Below are 22,264 nucleotides of genomic sequence, written 5' to 3' on the forward strand. Positions count from 1 at the left end.
TGTAACAGAGCCGGGCCCTCGCCAGAGCGAGGACCGCACCCATTTCTGATGAAATCCCTAGGCAAGGCCAGCTGCAGAGCCACCGTTCTGTCACTGTCGACCCTCAGGTGAAGGGATGCTGGGCCTGCACTGGGGCCTCGAGACAGCAGCGCCCAGCAGTCAGAGAGGCGCCGCTGGGCCCTGGGTATCCGGGCTGCCGGGTGGAAGGAGCCTGGGATTACAGAGGAAGGGAGAAAGGTCAGGGCGGGGGTGAGGGGGGGGCGGCGCTGGGCAGGGCAGGGCAGGGCAGGCCGGCTGGAGATTCCTCAGGAAGAACCTCCAGGCGAGCCCGCCCTCCTCCCCGGCTGGCTCAGGACATTCTGCTCAGGCAGCCTCCCCGGCCCGTCCAGTTAGCTATGCAATCCACCAGAAGGTTCCTTGTGGTCACGCACAGGGTTTTGGCAATTTTTCTTGGTTTTTCTTCTACTCCCTTTTGGATCCCATGAGTTTAAACTTTGGTCTCTTTTTTATACAACAATGGTTTTGTTGTTGTTGTTGGTTTGTTTTTAGCCTACTTAAGAGGCTTTCCAAAGTTCTTTGCTATTGTCTCAGGGCAAAATACTTGGTGTTTGTCTTTGAACACACGCCCTATGCACACCCGCGTGCCTCCCTGCCCCGCTGTTTCACCTTTAGCTGTGTCGCTGTCGGGCAGCATGTGCCAGGCGGCTCCTCTGGACCGAAGGCCAGCCTTGAGGATCAGGTGATGGGAAGATGACCGTATGGCTTCAGTGAGAGCTCAGGGCAGGCCGCCAGCATCACCCTGACCTGAGAGGGGTTTCGAAGCAAGGTGCCCACAGCCTGAACACTTCTGGGAGGGAGAGAGGATCTGCCAAGCATAGAGTCTCCAAATTCCTCACTCCTTTCCAGCCGCCCCATGTTACCAACTTGCCCCCTTGCACTCTTACCCCTAAGCTCACTGCCGAGTCCATGCGGGTCTCCCGTCTCCCTCCTGACACCCACGTCCACTCCTGACACAGACCCTCGGGAGTTGTTTGAGAGTGGAATTGTGGAGCTAAAGATGGCCCAAGAGAACCTCTGATTCAGCCTCCTCATTTTCTAGCTGGTAACAGTGGGGCCCTGCAGAAAAGCAGGTTTGTGAAAGGAGACGCCACAAGCTTGGTTCACGTGCATAATCTTTAACTATGAATGGCCGTACCTAACTGCTAGGATCTTTTCCTCATTCTCATATTCCCAGACGCGTGCTACTAGACTTCCTTCAGAAGAGATACATGTTAAAGAACCCTGAATACTTGTGCGTGATAAAAATAAACTCAGAACATCTTCGTAAAGGCCAGGGGGTCACGCGCCTCTTGGCTGTGTCCAGCTCTGTCAGACACTGTCCGTGTTCCGAGTAGAGGAGAGAAGAAAGAGTGAAGGCTGGGGAGTCACCGGGTGGACATGGAGCCTGGGGCTGAGGGGTCAGGAGGGTGGCCCAGTGGGGGCTGCAGTGGGCAGAGGCACAGGAGGTGAGTCCAAGGAATGGAAGGGAGAAAAATGTGTTCTTGGGAGTTTAGATCATCTGCTGAATTGGGGGAAATGAGGGTGTAAACAAACATCTTATACACACATACAAACCTGTACAAACGTAAATCACTGCATTCGCCCCTGGACTAATGAACCAAGGGGGAGACGCGATCACAGGCGCTGGACCCACCACGTGCCAGGTGCACCCTCAGGGGACCCGGTCCCGGGGACCCGCCTGAGCAGCTGAACTCCTTTGGCGTGGATAACAGCTTAGCTCCCCTAACAGTGACACGCAGTGCTGAGCACTCCTCGGCGGAGGTGAGAACATGGGGAACTCTGAGCAGACGGCTGGGAGGTCCCTACAGACCCATCTCCCAGCGCCCGAGTGCCTCCGAAGGGAAGGAAGCTGCCTGTGAAGCGCGCTCAGGCGAGGGTGGCTTCATACGCTCCAGATCATCGGAGGGCAGGACGGAGGGCAAGGACGGGGCGTGAGCCCGGGTGTGGAAACAAGCTGAGCAACTGCTCCGTGCAGCTGCCGCGGACACGAACCGAAGCTCCGGTGCCGAGGGTGGGGGTGAGAGTGTGCCTGGCCGGCCGGGAGGCGCATCCATGATGCTGACACACTCTTTCCAGCCACCCGCAGGCGAGTGCCAAATCCCTGCGCGCTTCTCCCTCACTCTGACATGCTTGAACTCGGCCACAGTGTCAGCTAACTTCAGAGAGCTTTCTGAGCTGGCTCAGAGGCCAGCACCGGCTGTATCCTCACCCGCCCGCCGCCGAGGGCTTATGGAGCCCGGGCAGCATCTTAAGCAAGGCCGCAGCCTCCCAAAGTGAGGAGGAGGTGGTGCGGTGCTGTTTCTCATAATAGGGCAGGGTGCATTCCCAGAAAATACCCTGGGAAAGAAGAGCTGACAGCATGACTGACACTGAAATATCTCCATCTCGGGGACTTATCACCCCACCCCACCCTCACCCCACGCAGACCCTTTCTCCCAGCATCCTCTATGGAAATCTAGGTCAAAGTCCAAGCCCATTACTTCACATCTGCGTGGAAGCAGAGGGTTTCCACGCCACTTTTGCAGTAGCCACGGCCTGCCTGCCAGACCCATCTACATGATGCAGAGAGGGGGCAGAAGGGGAGGTTGCATCGTTAGGTGCACACCCCTCCGTTTGCACCCTAAGTCCTATCTGTGAGGGACTCCCTTGAACTAAGACCCCTCGTGATGACCATGTGAATTTCTGTGTTCACTTCTCTGCTCACAGCGCCGCCGTCATCACCCTGCCCCTGTAGCTCCTTTTTATTGTTGTTTAGTTGCTGCGAGGGTATGTGCTCAAGTCGCTCAGTCGCATCTGACTCTTTGTGACCCCATGCACTATACCCTGCCAGGCTCCTCTGTCCATGGAATTATCCAGGCAAGAATGCTGGAGTGGGTTGCCATTCCCTTCTCCAGCAGATCTTCCTGATCCAGGGATCGAACCCGTGTCTCCTGCATTGCAGGCAGCTTCTTTACCGACTGAACCATCAGAAAGTCCTACGTAGATGTGCAGGGCCTGACTTTGATCTGACTATGATCCACATGCAACTCTCAGCCTCCACTTCCGTCCTGAGTTACACCCCCCCACCCCCACCCCGCTCCGCCCCACTCCCTGATTCCATGGACCACCTGGGGGGCAGGAAGCTGCAGTGCTCATTTGGGGAGCGCCTACGGGTGGGTTCTAAAGCACCAGGCTATGTCTTGGGTCAGGAAAGGAGCAAGACTCCAGTCGATGTCCCTTTTAAGCAGAAGGCAGTGATAGGTACTCAGTTCCCGTCTTGATCTTTAGCCCCTGCTAACACACTGTTTTCTGTCTGCGCTTGCTTCCTGTCTTTTCTTATCAAATACAGATAAGCACGCATGCTAAAGCCAGACCTCCTCCTGCGTGTGACTCGTCTTAAGTGTGTTTCCTCATAGTAGATGTTTAGTGGTGCTTACTTTGCTAATAGAACTTATCTGCTTGGAAAGTTGACCCAGGAGCTTATTTTCAGGCAAAAAAAAAAAAAAGTTTCCCTTATGTGACTTTTTTGCATGCAAATTTCTAAGGGCTTTCACCAGAGCATTTTCTGGGAATGCACTCTCCCCTCTTATGCATAAACCACACAACCCCACCATCTTCTAAGTGTACCCCTCTGACTGCCACCACGATACTTTTAACTTGGAAAATCGCTTTATGTCCCTGTATTGTGAGTCTCTGAGGAGGTCAAGTGAACTAATAAAAGATGGAACAAGCTGGAAAATGTCCAGTGGATTAGTGTGTGTGTTGGTGGGGGTGGAGGCGGGTGGGTGGGCAGCGGGAGAAGGCTGTCTACTCTGTGAGAAAAAGTCAGCACCAGGCTTAAGGGATGATGGATCAGACACTCCAGTGTTTAATTATCAGGGAGTTATAACCATTCGGATGAGTCACCTGGGTGTGGGAGCCCAAGTCTGACTGCGGCTCTGGTGAACCGGCCTTCCCCTTTAACTTACCACTCTCTCTCCCCAAATATGGTCACCAAAGGAAATTTCATCCCCCATTCCTAGCTGAGGGCAATGAAGTTTATCAGATTATCACACATCTCAATCAACATCTACTTCAGATACTCCCTTTGTAAGAGCCTTTCCCTCGAGATGGGTGGATCCAGCGGCAGCTCAGGGAATTAACCCCACCATGTCACTGGTGCTGTTCTCTAGGGGATCCTCCTTCCTGCTCCTCCTCCTCTCCCTTTCTCTGGGCTTTGCCTCCTCTGAAGGCAGTTAATTCAGGGGAGGAGGGAGATGAGCCAGTCCTCCTCAGGAAAACCCCTCGCAGGCGAGCCGGACCGTGGCCAGCTTCTCGACACACGGACACGGAGGCGCGTGTGCAAACACAGAAGGAGCCACTGCCTCCAGGGTGGCCGCTCGGCGGCAGACCTGGATGTGAACCCTGGCCCAGGCACTGCCCAGCCCTGGGACCCTGGAGAAGAGGCTCAGCCTTCCGGGGCTTTATTTAGGTTCCTGCCTGGGAGATGGTGACGGTGCCACCTGCAATGCTGCTACGGAGACCAAGCAAGATCCTGCACTCGAAGCACTGATTTCGGTACCTGCTCAGTAAAACAAGACCTGTGACGAGGGTATGACCCAGTGTGCCCGGGTCAGGGCAGAGTACAACACAGCCTGCTCCCTCTGCAGTGGGATCAGGCTGGCATGGAAGGAGGTTTTCCATTCCGTCCCCCTGTCAGTTCACACACTGTCCCAGCGGAGAGGAGGGGGCCAGAGCAGCCCCTGGGAATGGGGGTGCGCAGCACTCCACCTGGCCACTCTGTCTTTAACTGCAATTAACTCAAAACACACCTCTGCAAACACACCTTAGGTTGACAAGGTAGAATTCCAAGCTTCATAAGAGAAATCTCTATTTCATTAGCAAAATACATACATGCCTTCTATTTCAGTTAGCATTTGGTCTTCTTTACCAACCTTCCCTCTTAAGGCTTTTTGAGTTTCTAACTTGAAAAGAGTTAACTTAAGTCAGCCTACCAAGGACTGAGCTCTTCTCCTGAGCTTCACTGTCACGGAAAATTGGGCTCCTGGGTCCTTGAGCGGAATCACATATTTGATCTTTGACCTACAATGCACCCACTGTGCAGTACTGAAATTCCTTCAGGCAGAGATACTCACAACTAACTTCCTACTTATTCGGGTTAAATACATCCGACTGTGTGGTCAATCAAACCATCATATACAGACATACACACATTTTCATATCAGCTGGCACCAGAGAAAAAGTAACATTTCTCAAACAAGGGCATGTGGTATATAAAGTCTCATGAAAACTGAAGTGTAGGGCAGGGTTAAAAAAACAGTCTGCTTATTACAAGGGCTATCACCAAAACTCAAACTTCAAGTTCATGCAGGGAGAAGGGAACTCAGGGTTTTTTCCTCCTGCCTTGAACTGCCAGGGCTAAGTGAGGTCACCTTGTAGTCACATTTCTTTGAAAGTTCAGCCCTGTCTGGGGCCTAAGTCAATGAATCTGAGACCAAATCTGCAGTACACCGGGTGGCGCTGGGAGTCACAGCTGAGGCTGAGCGCCCCGCGGCCACCAGCTGCCAGCACCGCCGCCCATTGTGTGTGCAGAGCCGACACACAAACCCACAGCGAACCTGGTGTCCATGCTGGTGACAGAACCTCACACACAGGCTCCAGGGCCCACTTCCCACGGTGCCGGGGCCCCTGGTCCTGGGCAGTGAGCCTGAGTGGAGGACAGCCCTAAATACACAGAGCGAAGTCACAAGTACCCGTGATCCACTCCACAGACAGACAGTGACAATGTCAAATCTTGTCCTGCCTCAATGTTTAAGGGCTTCCCTAGTGACTCAGATGGGTACAGAATCTGCCTGCAATGCAAAAGACCCAGGTTCAATCCCTGGGTCAGGAAGACCCCCTGGAGAAGGAAATGGCAACCTATTCCAGTACTCTTGCCTGGAGAATCCCATGGACAGAGGAGCCTGGCGGGCTACAGTCCGTGGGGTCACAAAGAGTCAGACATGTCTGAAGGACTAACACTTTCTTCTCACTTTCAACAGCTTTAAATTTAAGAGAGAGAAGCCACAGGAACTTCCCATGGGAGGAGGTTCTCAGAGTCAAGATGCCCACTCTGACTTTCCTTAGCAACAGTGTGCCAACAGCCACAGGACCTCACGCTTCCGGGCACCCAGGAGACGCGCTCGCGGCAGCTGTCACCACGGCAGCCCCCCTGCTTACCACCCGGTCATGGCTCCTCTGGCCCTTCCATCTCTCACTGCCTCCGTGCCCCAGCACTTACCACTCCACCCCAGGGCCCACATATTCCCCTCCTTTCCACCACCCCAAGGACACACGAAGGGGTATTAACCCCGATCCACAGCCGGCAACTCTGGTCAGGGACGTTCCGTGACTTGCCTGGGGTTACCTGGCTCGGATGGGCCAGAGCCAAAACTCACACCTTCGCTTCTCTGCCTGTGGATCCCACTCTTGGGTATGACAGCTTCAAGGGGGGTAGCAGCCTGACCCTGGCTTTGCAAGGAATATTTCATCTCCAGTGAAAGGAAAGGGGACGATTAGGAGGAGAGGGAGATGGTGTCCTGTTATGTTTGGATGAGAATTAATTTGTGGGTGAACATCTGGCTGCTAAGTCCCCAACTGTGAGGCAGAGCATCCGATGTGCCTTCTTCTCCTCTGGATGCATCTGTTTCTAGAAAGAAGACGTCCTGGCTCCCTGACCGCCGGCTGGTTCTCGCGGGAACCGCAGCCTCAGGAGTCACCCTTTCAGAGTCAGCTTGTCTCCTTAGGACCCTTCTCCCATCAGAGTCCCTGGTGGGTTCTACGAAGCACTTGCTGGGTTTTGAGGTGAAAACCTGTTTGCCACCCCTGACACTCTATCTGCAAAGTGGCTCTTTTCGGGGTGTCTGGGAAGCTCCCCCACCTTCCAAGTGACCCCAGGGGACCTTTCCCATTTGGTTCTGCCAGGTGGTCCTCTGGCAGCTGTGATGACCCCGTTCTTTAGAAGTCTCTGGGATCTTAATCAACGGGCTAAGGAGAACTGAGGAAGGCAACACCCCCAGCCTCTAGCCACGAAGCAAGAGGTGGTTTTCCTGAGTAGTCCTGGGACCCGATGGGAGCCACAGGGCCCCTGGGACGACTTCTCCTTCCATCTCTGACACTGCTCATCCACTGCCCTTCTCCCTCCTCAACGCTGGAGTCCTCTCAGCCTCCCAGCATTGGTCTCCTTGACAGGTCTCCTGACTTCTCCTCCCAGACAGACACCCACCTCCTGAGAAAGGATGCTGAGAGGACCGCCCCCCACCCCCCACCGGCTGCGGTGCCTGTGCAGCCTCTCAGCAGGCTCACAACGGGGGCTGGTGCCTGCTCCACCGCGGCTCGAGCTCCCCAGGGCTGGTGGCCTCCCATGGAGTGACTCGGCTGGGCACCCCCAGTTTCCAGCCTGCGGGGGCTGGTGCTCTCCAGGGAGCCCCCAGCAGGGATTCACGTGGCTTTAGAGCCAGACTCTGCCAGGAATGGTGTTGGCAAAAACGCACTGCCTTGTAGCTGGTGGATCTAACACTTCATGGGCCCTCTGCTAGCGCATGAGACAGACATCTGGTTTCTCAGCAACTCGGACACTGAGGTAAGAATTCCTTGATGCAAAGATTTGTAGAAGCTGTGACAAGAAGTTCTCCCACCAAGAATGGCATGGCTGGGAAAGCTCAGTGAATGCAGGGGCTCTGGGCAGGCAGGGGAGCTGGCTGGGGGTGACTCCTGGCCTTTAATCCTCATCAGGTGACTGCTCACAAGGCTCCTGCTAAGTCTTTATGATCAAGACAGAAACCCAAAAGCACTGTGGAGTTTTCCGTGACTGTAAAGTAAGGTGATTAACAGGAAACTTCAAAACTGGCCCCCAAAAGATTTAAAGATGGGGCACATTCGAACAGTTTATAGAGAGAAGCAGATCCAGTGGGGCGGGAGAGAAAAGGAAGATGCGAACAGGGTGAAAACTACAAGCCACCTCTTCTAAACATGAAGGAATTGAATGCGAATGCAGGCTGCTATACACAATACAGATAGGTTTGTGTTAGCATGAATGTTCAAAGATGGTTTAACTCAGTACTATCAACACCAGGAGGAAAAGAAAGGACCGGAAGACCTTTCAGTTCATGTGTCCCGAGCCTGGAAACCTGACCTGTGAACATCTGTGCCAGCAACCACCACAATGTCCAGTCTCCATAAGAACAGACCCTGCTTCCGCCTGGCCCAGAGCTGCCAGCAGCCTTGCCATGTTCACCCAACGTGGAGGTTACGGAGTACAGTCCATTAAACCTGGGCCTGCATCCCAGCTCAGCCGCTGAGCGCTATCTGGGCAACTGACTTAACCCTAAGCCTAAGTTTCATCTGTAGAAGAGGACACTCACCACCCTTGTGTCTTTTTATCCTCCTCCTTCTCTAACTTTTTCTCCTTCCCTTCTCCTACTCTAATCACTCTGTCTCTTTACCCTTCTCTCTCTCTTTCTTTAATTTGGTTGTGACAGGTGGCTTGTGGGATCTTAGTTCCCCGACCAGGGATCGAACCCACACTCAAAGCAGCGGAAGCACGGAGTCCTAATCACTGGACCACCAGGGAAGTTCATACCCTCCTCTCTTTCAAAACCTTTAAGACAGTCATCTCTGGGGTGAAACCCCATCTTTTTCTCCTCATCCCCAGAGTTCACCCTTCCTGGCTCCCCACTTTGGTAGTTTTCTTTATTAAACGCGTAAAAGATACGGGAGAGGTTCACAGACCACAGACGGCTCAACCCATAGAAGAAGGAATACTTCTCCTCAGCACTCACAGAACCAGCTTGGAGGATGATTTCTTACAGTAGTGTCTATTTTGTCTCTTCTGTTGAACTCTTATTATTCAGAGTGTGGTTCATGGACCAGCAGCTCTGGCATCCCCTGGACGCTGGTTGGAAATGCAGAATCTCAAGTTCTGCTAGTGCCTGCTGAATCAAAAGCTGAATTCTAACCAGCTCTCGGTATGACTCATGTGTACACTGAACTATGAGAAGCACACAGTTAGACTTCAGGGCCTCCTGGGGACGGCATCCCCAGGAAGCCCCCCAGAACCTGGGTGCTGAAGAACTAGGGCCATGTGAGTGCTGGCCTGTCCACGCCCACTGCCAGTGAGCAATCCTCAGCTGGGGTTTCTTTATATACAGAGCATTATGACTGCATCTGCATAAGAAACACACAAAGGCTCAAAAGAATTCACCTGCCAATGCAGGAGATGTGGGTTCATCTCTGGGTAGGGACGGAAGATCCCCTGGAAGAGGGCATGGCAACCCACTCCAGTATTCTTGCCTGGAGAACCCCATGGACAGAGGAGCCTGGTGGGCTACAGTTCATGGGGTCGTAAAGAGCTGGACACAGCTGACCACAGCACAGTGCCATACACATAATGGGGAAGAGGGCTGCAGTCCTCGGCAGCACAAAGGGCATCAGTGAACTGTGTGGTCTTCATCCACAGCTGATGGCTCTCCTCCGCAGAGCGAGCGGTGTAAATCACAGAGCCCTTAAACTTAACACTGCATGCCTCCTTTGCTTGACCATATACCCCTGAAATGTTTTAATGAAGTTCAGAACCACGGGTATGAAAGGACAGCTGGCCTGGGAGCCCCAGAGCATGTGTTTGGCACCTCCACAGTGTCCGGCCTGGGAAAAGCGCTCTGCATACCTGCTCGGCTTCCCCTTTCCTGGGACCCGGGACCCATCAGCAAGAAGATTAATTTGGGACTCAAATTCCTCCATCACATGATCCCTCCCTGATGATGAGCAGAGCATCTCCCAGAAAGGTGAGGCTGAGGCCAAATGGACCAACCAGGCTGAACGCCATAGAGTGATCATTTTTAAAACATACCACTTAAGAGACCAGGTTTTATATAAGGAGAAAAAACAGACAAGGCTCCATCATCAAGAGAAGAGGCCAAGTGGGCGTCCCTGCTGGTCCAGAGGTTAAGAATACACCTGCCAATGCAGGGGACATGGATTCAATGCCTGGTCAAGGGAAGATCCAACACGCGGAGGGGCAATGAAGCCTAGGTGCCAACTACTGAGCCACACACCCAGAGACTGCGCGCCACAACAGGAGAAGCCCGAGCACTGCAACAGGAGTAGCATCTGCTTGCCACAACTAGAGAAAAGCACAAGCAGCAACGAAGACTCAGTACAATGAAAAATAAATAAGTATCAAAAATAAAGGGGGAAAAAAAGGCCGAGTACATAGACATGGAAGGCAGGCTACTGCATGAGATAAAAGGGAAAACCCTGGTCCTATTAGATAGCCACGTGCTCATCTCTCTGAGCCTCAGTATTTCCTCCTTTAAAATGGAGATGACACCCCATCTGGGGCTTCTTAAATGTGAAGACACATGGAGTTCTAGAGCCTCATGCCTGGCCCATGATAAAGGACGAGCAGACATCGCTGTCATCGTCCCTGCTGGCTGCCAGCACTGTGCTCCAAGCTGGGAAGCCAGGCCTGAAGGCTCCAGGGTGAGCTGTCTCCAGGAGCCCTGCCCACTCACCTTGATCATCTCCGCCACGTAACTCTCGGGCCCCGTGTACTCCGTGGAGTCCTTCACTTTCACCAGGACGATGAAGCACAGGTAATGCCACATGTTGTGTTCCTCCTTGATGTGCTCTTCAAATGTGACGGTCTTATTGTCAAACTTGTCTCTTTCCAACCCTAAAAAGAGACAGACAGCCCCGAGTGAGCAGCCACGCTGCAGAAAAACCCATGAAGGAACTGCCCCAACAGAGGAGGTTGTGGGTTCACTCCTGCCTTTATCAAGAGTTGGGTTCTGTGGGCCTTACACACACATTCACTTTTGTATCCTAGCAGGAAAACACAGGCTGTGAGTCAGATGGACTTGGGCTGGATGTCCACCTCTGTCCCTCACCAGTCATTGTTTGGTCTCCAGTGTGCCTTAGCTATCTTGGCAGAGGATGGGAAGACACCGCCTAGGTTCCAAGAGCATGTGGGGGTTAATCGAGCATGAGTGTGACAGGCTCACACACAGTAGGCAACCAGTGATCGGGAGTCCCCTCTCCCAGGTAAATGCCAACATGTAGACATGTTACAAGGTTTTTGAGGAGGCAGAGTAAGGACAAAAGGAACTTTATGTGCATTTTGAACTCTAGCTGGTAGGCTTATATTTTGCAGAGGTCTGGGTGAGTAATTCTGAAACTAGTTTCTGTGTATTCTTAGGTTGAGCAAACAAATATATGGTGACACTGGGAGCCAGATATCTGACTGTTAGAGAAGTATGGAGCACAAATGTGGAAAGGGAGAAAGAAGAAACTCTGTGATGGTGAACTGGAATGAGAGGTCTGAGGATGACCTCATCCTTTTTCACATGTTTGTAAAAATAGATACAAAACTGTGTGGATACATGTATCCCTGAGATCTCTGCCCTAATTAGCCCTGGGAGCAGCGGCACACCAACAGGGATGAGCACATCCAGTGACCGGATCTTGGACTCTAAACATCATTCTCCGCTGAACAGAACGAGAGCTCTTTGGAGAAATCGCTGATACCAGGGCTGGGTGCGAGAAGGTACAAGGTGAGCTGCAGCCTGAATGCCTCACGGTGCTAAAAACGCTACGGAAGTCTGTAATAAATGATGGTGATGTGGCAAAGTACAGACAGCAGCTCTGAAGGAGCCCTCAAATCTGGGGCAATTTGAGCATCAAAAGAAATTATGACAGTAAAGGATTATCATCCACTGAATGAAATAAAAACACAAGAATCCATGTTGTTACAAAGTACAAGCATACATGGAGAAAAGAGAAAGCTATTTCTTAAAAAGCCAATAAACAAATGTAGAAATAATAATAAAGTAAATAAAAATCATCATTTGGCAACCATCACAGTCACAGACTCAGGCAAAAACTGGATGCAGAAACTGATGAGTCAACATTTGGGAATTAATGTAATATTTCTGTCATCTCAAAGGATCGCCCTATAAAATGGTTCTCAATGGTATAAAAAAAAGAAAAGTAACTTCTGTGGAGAAACAGGGCCATTACCATCTTCACCAAGTGATCAACGTTAGTGTGACCAGTTAGAAGAGGAGCTGGCATCATGTACCTCCTGATATTCTGGAGAAGGAAATGGCAACCCACTCCAGTGTTCTTGCCTGGAGAATCCCATGGACAGAGGAGCCTGGCAGGCTACAGTCCATGGGGTTGCAAAAAGTCAGACAGGACTGAGTGACTAATACCTCCTGATATTATGCACTGAGGAGAATACACTATTTCTTTGATGTTCCTATAAGAAATCCATAACCTTAATCTCACCATGGGAAAACAGCAGACAGTCCCAAACCAAGGGACACTGGATAAGATAACTGACTTAAATTCTTCAAAAATGTCAGTGAACTCAACACATGACCTGGGACTTACCTTTGCAATAAAGGACATTATTAGGGTAAAATGTGAACTTTGAATAAAATATGTAGATTAAGAGTGTGACATCCTTGCTAATTTCCCACTTTTCATAATTATATTGCATGTGTAAGAGAAGGTGCCTAGCTTTAGACATATATAGTATTGAAATAGAGATAAAGGGGCATCGTGTCAGTCACTCTCAAACTGCTCAGAGAAACAGTGTGTGTGTGAATAAATAAAATGATAATAAACATATTAAAGTGTTACTTCAATATGTGGGGAACTGGGATGAAGAGTCCACAAAAATTCTTTGTACTATTCTTGTGACTTTTCTGAAACTCTGGAACTGTCGAAATGAAAAGGTTTAAATGGTTTTAAGGGGGCAAAAAGCTATGACCTTAATTTTTAAAATGGAAACGTGATCACTAGGAGTATACATACTGGTGAGAAATTTATGTATTTAGTAACCATTGATATATTAGGAACAATCCTGAAATGACTACTTAGCTCCCAAATTCCTCCACGATTACTTTGCATTTCACAGGTATTTCCTTGGAGTCAGACTGACAATGATTTCTGTGGTACCCCATGCACCTCTCTTACATAGCAGTTTACTACTTATTCGTAGGTGTCTACACTGTGCAGGCTCTATGCTAGGACTGTTTCATAAACTACCTCAATTAAGTCCCAAGATAATGCAGAGAAGTCCATTGCTGTACCCATTTTACAGATGAGCAGTAAAGGTTCACAGAAGTGAAGTGACTGTACCATGGTTACACGGCTCTTAAGTGTCAGAGGCTTAATCAGAACACAAGTCTGACTCCCAAGCTCTGAGCATTTCCGCCATGTGCTCTAAGAGGGCTGTATTTCCACTGAAAACCTGACACCACCTGCAATGAAGACATCCACAGACTGGAGTGGAATGAAAGAGCTCCATTCTAATTACTTAGAATGGGAACGAGAGAGAGTCTGGCAGTGCAACCACCAAAAGGCCCAAAGACACAGACATTTCAAATAATGCACAATGATGTTTCTAGTACCCCAAACTTCATTTCTTAAAACCAACCAGCAACTGCTGCACTAACTCGCAGCACTCCAGATATTTCCCAGGAGAACAGAGCAGGAGGCCCACAGAGAGGCAAGGACAGGGACACGGGAGAAGACTCCCCTCCCACTGAGGGCCAGAGCACCCCATCCCAACCCCCCAGCAAAAGCCGCGTGCACCACTCACCGCAGATAAAGCATGTGGTCTTTAAGATCTCCTCTTTCTTCTGTTTTTCACTCCTCAGGTCGGCAAAGGTGTCAATGATGACCCCAAAAATCAGATTAAGGACAATGATGATGACCATGAAGAAGAACAAGAGGTCGTAGATCACTCGAGCAGCAAAGAGGGGCTCCTGGAAAAGAGGAGCGGGGATGGGAGGGGTAGGGATGGTGGGGATGTAGGTGGTGTAACCTGTCAGCAGGTACCTCCCTACCCAACCCCTGGGTCTGCAGACCTCCGGGCAGAGGAGAAGGACTGAATGCACCCCAATCAGATGTCCCAAGCCCGCTGGCTCACCTCACCCCCACCCCACTGGGCATCAAGCTGTAAAAGCCACAACCCCATCTCTTTTCACAACCCCTGGGTATACTGTGAGTTCTCCAAGTGTCATGTGGCACCTGCCCACTTCCTGGGATCTAAAGGGTTTGCAAATGTGTTCAGGAAGGCCAGACGGGTCTGAAGGAAAGAAATCATTTTAGCAGACGGAGGGGAGGGCGGAAGCTGCCCCTTTGCACGGCGGGGGGCTTCTGCCCAACATCACAGTCTGATGAGAACCAGAGCGAAAAGGAGCCCTGAGCAGCTGGCTCTGTGCGTCTACCCGTCACCGCTCTCTGCGCTGGCGCTGCCCCCGCGTCTGCAGTTTCCACTGGAGCCCACTGCGCTGTGCTTCCCCGCCCCCCGCCCTTCCTCCCCCTGGGGCGCAGCTACCTCTTTGGATGGCTTCCTGAGCACATCGCCCACTCCGCCCCCGCTCCGCAGCCCGTGACTCAGCACCGTGACGATGCACATCAGCAGCGTCTCGCACGTGTGCTCTTTATCTTGCTCTGTCTCTTCCGCAGGGACCAGCTCTGCAAACACGGCAAGGCGGGAGAAATTGAGAACGTGAGCAGCAAGACAGGCCAGGATTTCCAGATCATGCTCCCTGAATGCCATCTCACCAGCGGACAGACAGGAGCCGGAGAATGAAATAAAGGAATCAAGCGTCAAAGGCTCCCTTTGTCACCACTGTGTTCATCAGTAAGCCCTGCTCATTTCTCAAGCCCAGAACTGCCCTTACCTCTATTCAATCTAAAATATTGTGCCCTTTTCAGATTTTCAACTCCAGTCCCAGCACTGAACAGACATTGCAACTTAGATAGCTGCTTATGCGTTTCACTAGTGATTCAGTGGTAAATAATCTGCCTGCCAATGCAGGAGACACGGGTTCTATCCTTGGGCTGGTAAGATCCGCTGGAGGAGGAAATGGGAAACCACTCCAGTATTCTTGCCTGGGAAGTCCATGGACAGAGGAACCTGGTGGGCTACAGTCCATTAGGTCGCAAAGAGTCTCACAAAAGAATCTTAGCAACTACATAACAATTACAACAGCAACCTTTTACAATTGGTCCTCTGGACAAATCGTTTTACACCTTAAATTGGAGACTGGTCTTGGAGGGGGGTGGGGGGGAATGTTTTGACTGGCTTGTTCTTTTCTCCAGCTGCAGCCAGAAGGGTCTTGCTAAAATACCAGTCTCATCCTATCACTCCCCTCTCAACAACTTGGATCAACCTTTGAGTAAGCTTTAACCTCCTCAGCCTGACCTGCAGACCCTTCATAATCTGGTCCTCTGTTGACTTCTCTGGCTTCATTTCTTCCTACTCTTCTTCCTCATGATCACTTCCCTAGTCATGCTGTATTCTACCTCCAAGGCAGAGTCAGACACGACTTAGAGACTAAACAACAACAAAAGAATACAACACAGTCCCAGGCAAATAGTGGGCACTCTGTAAATACTGGCCCAGTCAGTTCAGCAGCTATTTTATCCCCTTGCAGACTTCCCCCACTTCATTCCCCTCCTCTCCCTGCCTCTCATCTGCTTCCAGTGTCACGTGTGTCCTGAGCCTTGTGGGGAGGCTGGCACTAACACGGGGCTTCAGGCTGTGAGGTCCTACCTTCTTTGGGTGCCGGAGAGGAGCAGTTCTCCCCCATCTCCACCCTACACACGTCAGAATACAGGAACTCGCCTGCCAAACTCTCGCTGGCTTCTGGGAGAGAGAAGGCAATTTTATGATGAACAATCTGGCAGCATATGGTTAAAATGTTTGAAGTCCCAAATTCACGGCTGATTAAACAATTCTTTACATAAATAACACCCTCCAAATCCTGCCTATAAATCTGAAGCAGAGATGCAATTTACACTTTCGTTGGGTGATCTGGATGGGAAAAAAGCCAGAAATGTCAATTCCTGTAAGCTTACTAGAAATATCACACTTAAATAGCACCTCTCCAACTTTAAAGACAAACAGCTGAAACTCCCTGACAGATACTACCGAACACACAGACTCCAGTAAGATTTAGACCAAGTCTGCGTGAGAAGCAGGAATGGCATCAGATCAGTTTAGTTCAGAACCCTAAGATGGTTGGCAGTGAATGTCAACTTGGAGGCTGGGGTTACATGCCAAGAATGCAGCCTTTGGGAGGGAGAGAAAGGCTTGTCTGGCTTAGTCACGATTCTAGTTTGCTCCTTGGACTCAGGGCGCCTGGCTACCTGAATAGAAAAACCAGTAATATTTCACTTACTAGTGTCAAGTATTTTAATTGAGGGAAACGAGCACTTGGGGATCACTCAAGTGTATGATCACTGTCTCTCTCTCTCGTAATAGGAAATCTCTTCTGGTTTTGCTATAAATTAAAATCATATGAGCTCAGTGTAAAACTTGCATATTGTAAAAAGGTCCAACAGACAGCCACTACTTATAGTTTGGAGGCATATTCTTCCATAGTTTAAAAGATACATATGAGCTTTTTAGGGGCTTCCTAGATGGCATAGTGGTAAAATATCTGCCTGCCAATGCAGGAGATGCAAGAGACATGGGTTCAATCCCTGGGTTGGGAAGATCCCCTGGAGAAAGAAACGGCAATCAAGTCCAGTATTCTTGCCTGGCAAATTGCATGGACGGAGGAGCCTGGTGGGCTATAGTCCATGGGGTCACAGAAGAGTCGAACATGACAGCAGCTGAGCACAGGTGTGAGATTTTTCATTAAAAAAAAATATCTACGCAGATCCTACTGTAGTTACTTTTCTGCAGTTTCCCACTGTATCTTGGGTACTTCTCCATGAAGGTTTATAAAGACGTACCATATCCACAGGGTTCCCCACCCCATGGCTGAACCATATATAATGAAACACTCCCTTACATGGAGATTGCTTCCAATTTCAGACGGCAATGAACATCTGCTTCTACAGTTCTATTTTTAAAGGATAAATTGCTAGAAACAGACTTACCAAGCCAAGGGATGCCTCCTCCCATACTCTCAATATACACTGGTCAAACTTTTAAGAAGATGTCACACAAGTTTAAAACAGAAATTCAGTAAATAAATGTAGCATCTGGACACTCACACTCAGCATCTGACATATCATATCACCCTTTGAACGCAGTGAAAACGAAGTCCTGTATTCAGTTCATACTTCTGAGTGTTAGGGAAATACCTACACTGCCGAAGTCATCATTTTTAGTTCGGTTGTAGTCAGGAAACATTCTTTTAACATTAAAAAAAAGATCAGAAGATCCAAACCCACCTGGAAGAGAGGTTTCATTGGGCAGCCTGTCTACTTCCAAGATGAAGTCATCTTTGAAGAAAAGGTAGCCCACTATTGAGAACAGGTAAACCAGGATCAAAGCCAGAACCGCCGTCAAGATGATGGACCGGCCGTTGCGAGTGACACTTTTAATGACATTGAGCAGAGTCTCTTCTCTGTACACTAAATCAAAAAGCTTTAAAAACAAAAAAAAGGACGACAAGGGTACAGTGTTAAGAAGCATCTCTATTAGACGGACATCGATGTCCCCTAAGCACAACTTGATTTATAAAGAACTTACCCTTTGGCTAACTCAAAAGCATTCTACTCTAGGGAAGTTCAAGAGGGAGGGAACATATGTATACCTACGGCTGATTCGTGTTGATGTATGGCAGAAACCAACACAGGATTGTAAAGCAATTATCTTTCAATTAAAAATAAATAAATTTTAAAAAAGCATTATACTCTTTTCTTAATATGTTACACTTGCCCATCTTAATAGTGAAAACTGAGATGGTAAAAACAAGGAGAAACAAATACAGAAGAGGAGGGTGGGAAACAATAGTGATTTCAAGTTGTCTACATACAGGTTCAAGGTCCTGGGACTAGATAAAACACAGGCCTGTACTGGGCAGCTGCAGAGGACAGGGAGAGGAAGGGGATGAGGTCCTGCTGTGTGTTCATTTAGGGTCATCTGATCGAGCTTCTGTTAAGGGTCAGCCAGTCCGGATACAGGACTGCCTAAGTCCTGGTCCCTGAACGCAGGTCCACGAGCTGCTACGGGCCAGGCTGGGGGGGGGGGGGGGGGGCGGGCAGGGTCTTTGGAGGTGGACAGGGATTCAAACCTCAGTTCAACCACTTGCTGTCACCAGGACCAGCTACTAACCTCTTCTCTGGGGGCCTCAGTCTTGCCATTTGCAGAGTGGAAGAGACAGAGTTACCATGAAGAATAGAGACACTGTATATACAGTGCTTAGCATACACCCATACTTATGTGCTAAGTACACAACCAATGGTAATCATTAATTTCCTGATGAAGAGCCTGGGCCAAGGCCACCCTGACAGACGGTGACGGGGACACTGGTGGTGGTAACACACCAGGAAGCCTCACCGCCTCTCATCCCACTGGGAGGGGCTGAGACAACCTGCTGTTCACAACGTGCTCATAATCTCAGCTTGACCTCTGTCAAGGGGCCTGGGCTCCGCAAGAAGTTGGCTTCATGAGAAATGGAGGCCCCCCCTAGGTACTCAGAGACATAGGAGACCAGTGGCTGGTTTTCTAAGAAGTACAATCTCAGATATTTGGCTGGAGAAATGGTGGGGAGCCAGGAGAGAAGGGCTGAATGGGGTTATTTTGGAGCTGGGAGCTAGTTTTAATATGGTCCTGCTGATGACATCCAATCTTTTTCTGAGAGTCCTGCCTCTACCACAGCTCCAGGGAATGAGTGCAAAGCCAAGGGAGTCCGGGGACAGGCATGTGAACTCTGTCTCTGCTTTTAATTTGTTGCAAGATGTTGATCGGGCTGTGAAACCTCCCTGGACCTCAGTTTCCACATCTGTGAAATCAGTGGACTGAACTAGCTGATCTCAGAGTCCCTTCCCATGCAGAATTTGACATCGGAGTTCATTTTCTGCTCGATTAGCCCTCTGCCTCCGGAAGGCCAGTCCGTGTCCTGAGGCCAGTTAAGGGCATTAGGTAGAGGAGGACACTTAAAAGGAAGCAGAGAAGAGGCCTTAATTCAGATCTAAGAGTACAAAAGGCTAATGCTGCCGTTAATGCTGGTTAAATATTTTCCAGCAAGCCACTATGAAACAGCAAGAAAGAGCAACTTCAGACAACAAATGACACTTGTTTTTTGTGGGTAAGAACTGTAGAGATTATACAGCTCCCAAATCACTGAAATAACAAGTGATTTTTTTTTTCTTTTCACTCATCTGTAATTTCTGATTTTAAAATAATAGCCATGCATTACTTTGTAATAAGGAAAAGCTTTCTTCTAACTAGAAAATTAGACAAGTTCAATGGAGGAGACTTTTGAAAACACAAAAAAAGCACAAAGGAAAAAGAAAAACAAAAAATGCTAATCATTCCAATATCTATAGCCATTTATTCAATAAGTTCTTTTCTTCTGGCCTTATTACAATTGAAAAAAAATGTAACTTATGCATATATATTTTTATAAAAGTATTATACCATAACCTGGCATATAGTCGGCTTGCTTCCTAAGAGAATCACGAGTATTTTCAGGTTTAAAAAAAGATCACATATTTGAAGTACCTGCCCAGGTGACAGCCTGATTGAGAGACTCAGTATCTCTGGGAGAGTGTGATCCAAATAGGAAGCCCAAGAATACTGGAGTGGGTAGCCTATCCCTTCTCCAGCAGATCTTCCCGATCCAGGAATTGAACCAAGGTCTCCTGCATTGCAGGCAGATTCTTTACAGGTGAGCTACAAGGGAAGTCCCTAAAATAGTATCATTTTTTCAGATCTAAATGAATAAGTATCAACACAATTCTGGTTAACAATGAGCAGTGTTCTAATTTTCTGGAAATACCTTTTCTCTCTTCCTTCCGCATTCATTCATTTTGTATTAGACATTATTTCAATATCATCCTGAGGTATTTATACTCTTTTTAAAAAATTTTTATTTTTTTCTCCCAATTATTCTTATTAGTTGGAGGCTAATTACTTTACAATACTGTAGTGGTTTTTGCCATACATTGACATGAATCAGCCATGGATTTATATGTGTTCTCCATCCTGAACCCCTCTCCCACCTCCCTCCCCATCCCATCCCTCTGGGTTATCCCAGTGCACCAGCCCTGAGCACCTGTCTCATGCATATACTCTCTTGAATTTGGGCAACAGATTTGCTATCTATGTCTATATTTAATAAAAACAACAATTAGATCTATTTGGATTTTGGAGAGCTTTTTCATTTTATGCACATGGATCTTTACTAAGGCAAGTTTTACTTCACGATATTTTTGTGAACGAAGCTTCATAAGCTTTGCTTCTGTTATAATTATTCTGATTTCGACCTGAGGAAGAAAATCATAAAGTTCATGTTGGTTTCAAACACAAAAATGTTCACCTAGTATTCCAGTGTATTGAAAAATCACTGTCTACTCAACCCTCATCTTTTTCTTTTTCAAATAGTGAAGTCAGTTTCAATTCTATATCATTAAGAGTAATGCTGTGATGAACACCTCTGTATATACGTGCCTCTATACTCCCCTATCCCGTTATTTCTTTCCGTCAACTTTCTAAACATGGAATTGTTCGGTCAATGTTATAATACACACATGTTTTGCTGAAGGCTATGTCAATTTATCCCATCATGGGTACACCATGGGATCACACTGGTGTTTTCATCAGCATGTCACTGTTTGACATTAGAACACCCGCACACTTACTGACTATGCATTTCTCCTCCTGTTACCTGCCTGCGAATGAACTCTGCACACTCATCTCGGGATGTTAATAGTTTTCTAAGGACACGGCTTGAATGCGGCTGGGGACCGGGTTCAGCCAGCTTTGGGGTGAACTTCCATGAGACCACAGTCACTGGCTCTGCCTTTCTGCCCTGCTGGCACGGAGCATTCACAAGCCGGTGACATGCAGCTTTTTCCTGCTCCCGGTCTCCCTCCAGTTCCTTTCTCTCACAGGCTTTCCTCATTTGTGGAATAAAGTGTAGTTTCAGTCTTTTGCCTGTGGTTCTCAACAGACACGACAAATGCTTCTTTTGACACCAAAAGGAAAACCTCACTTGATGTCCCAGAAAGTCTTGGCCCAGATGGTTTAGAAATCCCCTGGCAGCACTGAGGAGTTGCATCCAGCCACGGTCTCGCTTGATCCTGCAGGCCCCTCTCGACGTGCGCTGGGCCCAGGGAACATCGCAGCGAGCTCTGAGCGCCTCTGATCTTCCTGTGACAGCTGAGAGCCGGGAGCGCGGGCCTGCAGATGGCGCCGTGAAGTACCGCCTTCACCGAGGCAGCGACTTCTTCACAGGCTCGAATGAAAGGCAGCTCAGGGCCGGGCGCCAACCCTCAGACCCCAGAGTCAGCAGGGCCGCGGAGCTGTCATCTCTCTGCCCCTGACTCGAGTGGGGCTCCGGGCAGGTGACCGGACTCACCAGGCCCAGCCTCGCCGGGGATCACATGCCAAGATCGCCCACCTCCGAGGCAGACCCACCCGTGAGAGGGGACGGAAGGAGCCCACGGGGCATGTCAGTAACTGACAGTAATGGCTCTTTTCTACACTGTGAGGCCTGGGAGGGCTGGGACAACACTGCCCAGGCTCACTGCGACACCCCCTGGCTTCTGACAACAGGCGGTACTGCCAGTGAACAAAAGAGGAGGACTTTTCCATGAACAAAGCGGAAACGGACCCTAACCCTAATAATAATTTTCCATCAACCAATACATTTTAATGTTAGTTATTAATTTCACCCTCAAACAGCAGACAGTAGCAAGAATCACCCTCTCCTTGGGCGACATGGCATTTCTGAAGGGGACTCTCCAATCTCACGGGTGAGACCCCCTCAGCAGGGATGGCAGAGGCCCCCGACTCAACCCTGCCTCTTTTGCTCAGAGAGGCCAGGCATTTGTTGGGTTCTGAACCTGGGTCTCCCAGATTCACAAGCTAGAACCCCCTCCACGGATTACTGTGTGAGACAAAAAGGCTTAGAAATATACACAGAACTCTAAAGGCCTCTGATAGACAGTGACCAAAATAGGACACCTAATGGGATCACAAGTGGATCCAGAGACCTCTTTGCCTAAAACCTCAAAGTCTGGTCAGACCTATTTTTAAAAAGAAGGGAAAGAATCCATATCTCTGTCTGCTAGCATGCACCGCTAATGGAAGGGGCAAGTCCTGGCGTTCTTTACGGTGTTTGGATGGGAGAAGGGATGACAGAGACAGTAATAATTACCCTCGCTCAGCATTTCTGTTGTGGGGCTAGTCTCAGACTGACATGCG

At 49.3% G+C, this 22,264-nt stretch overlaps 1 protein-coding gene across 1 annotated transcript in view; it reads right to left on the reverse strand.

Moving 5' to 3' along the window:
- The window catches only part of ITPR1 (inositol 1,4,5-trisphosphate receptor type 1), a 347,438-nt gene that overhangs the window by 18,636 nt on the left and 306,538 nt on the right, over positions 1 to 22,264 (reverse strand). The window contains exons 53-57 of the mRNA XM_061128046.1: positions 17,281 to 17,476; positions 15,650 to 15,742; positions 14,426 to 14,565; positions 13,685 to 13,850; positions 10,590 to 10,750 (exon numbers count right to left, since the gene is read on the reverse strand). Coding sequence (XP_060984029.1) covers positions 10,590 to 10,750; positions 13,685 to 13,850; positions 14,426 to 14,565; positions 15,650 to 15,742; positions 17,281 to 17,476 — 756 coding nt within the window. The remainder of the gene's footprint in view (positions 1 to 10,589; positions 10,751 to 13,684; positions 13,851 to 14,425; positions 14,566 to 15,649; positions 15,743 to 17,280; positions 17,477 to 22,264) is intronic.

This window comes from Dama dama, chromosome 24 (genome assembly GCF_033118175.1).
Source record: "Dama dama isolate Ldn47 chromosome 24, ASM3311817v1, whole genome shotgun sequence".
Taxonomy (NCBI): domain Eukaryota; kingdom Metazoa; phylum Chordata; class Mammalia; order Artiodactyla; family Cervidae; genus Dama; species Dama dama.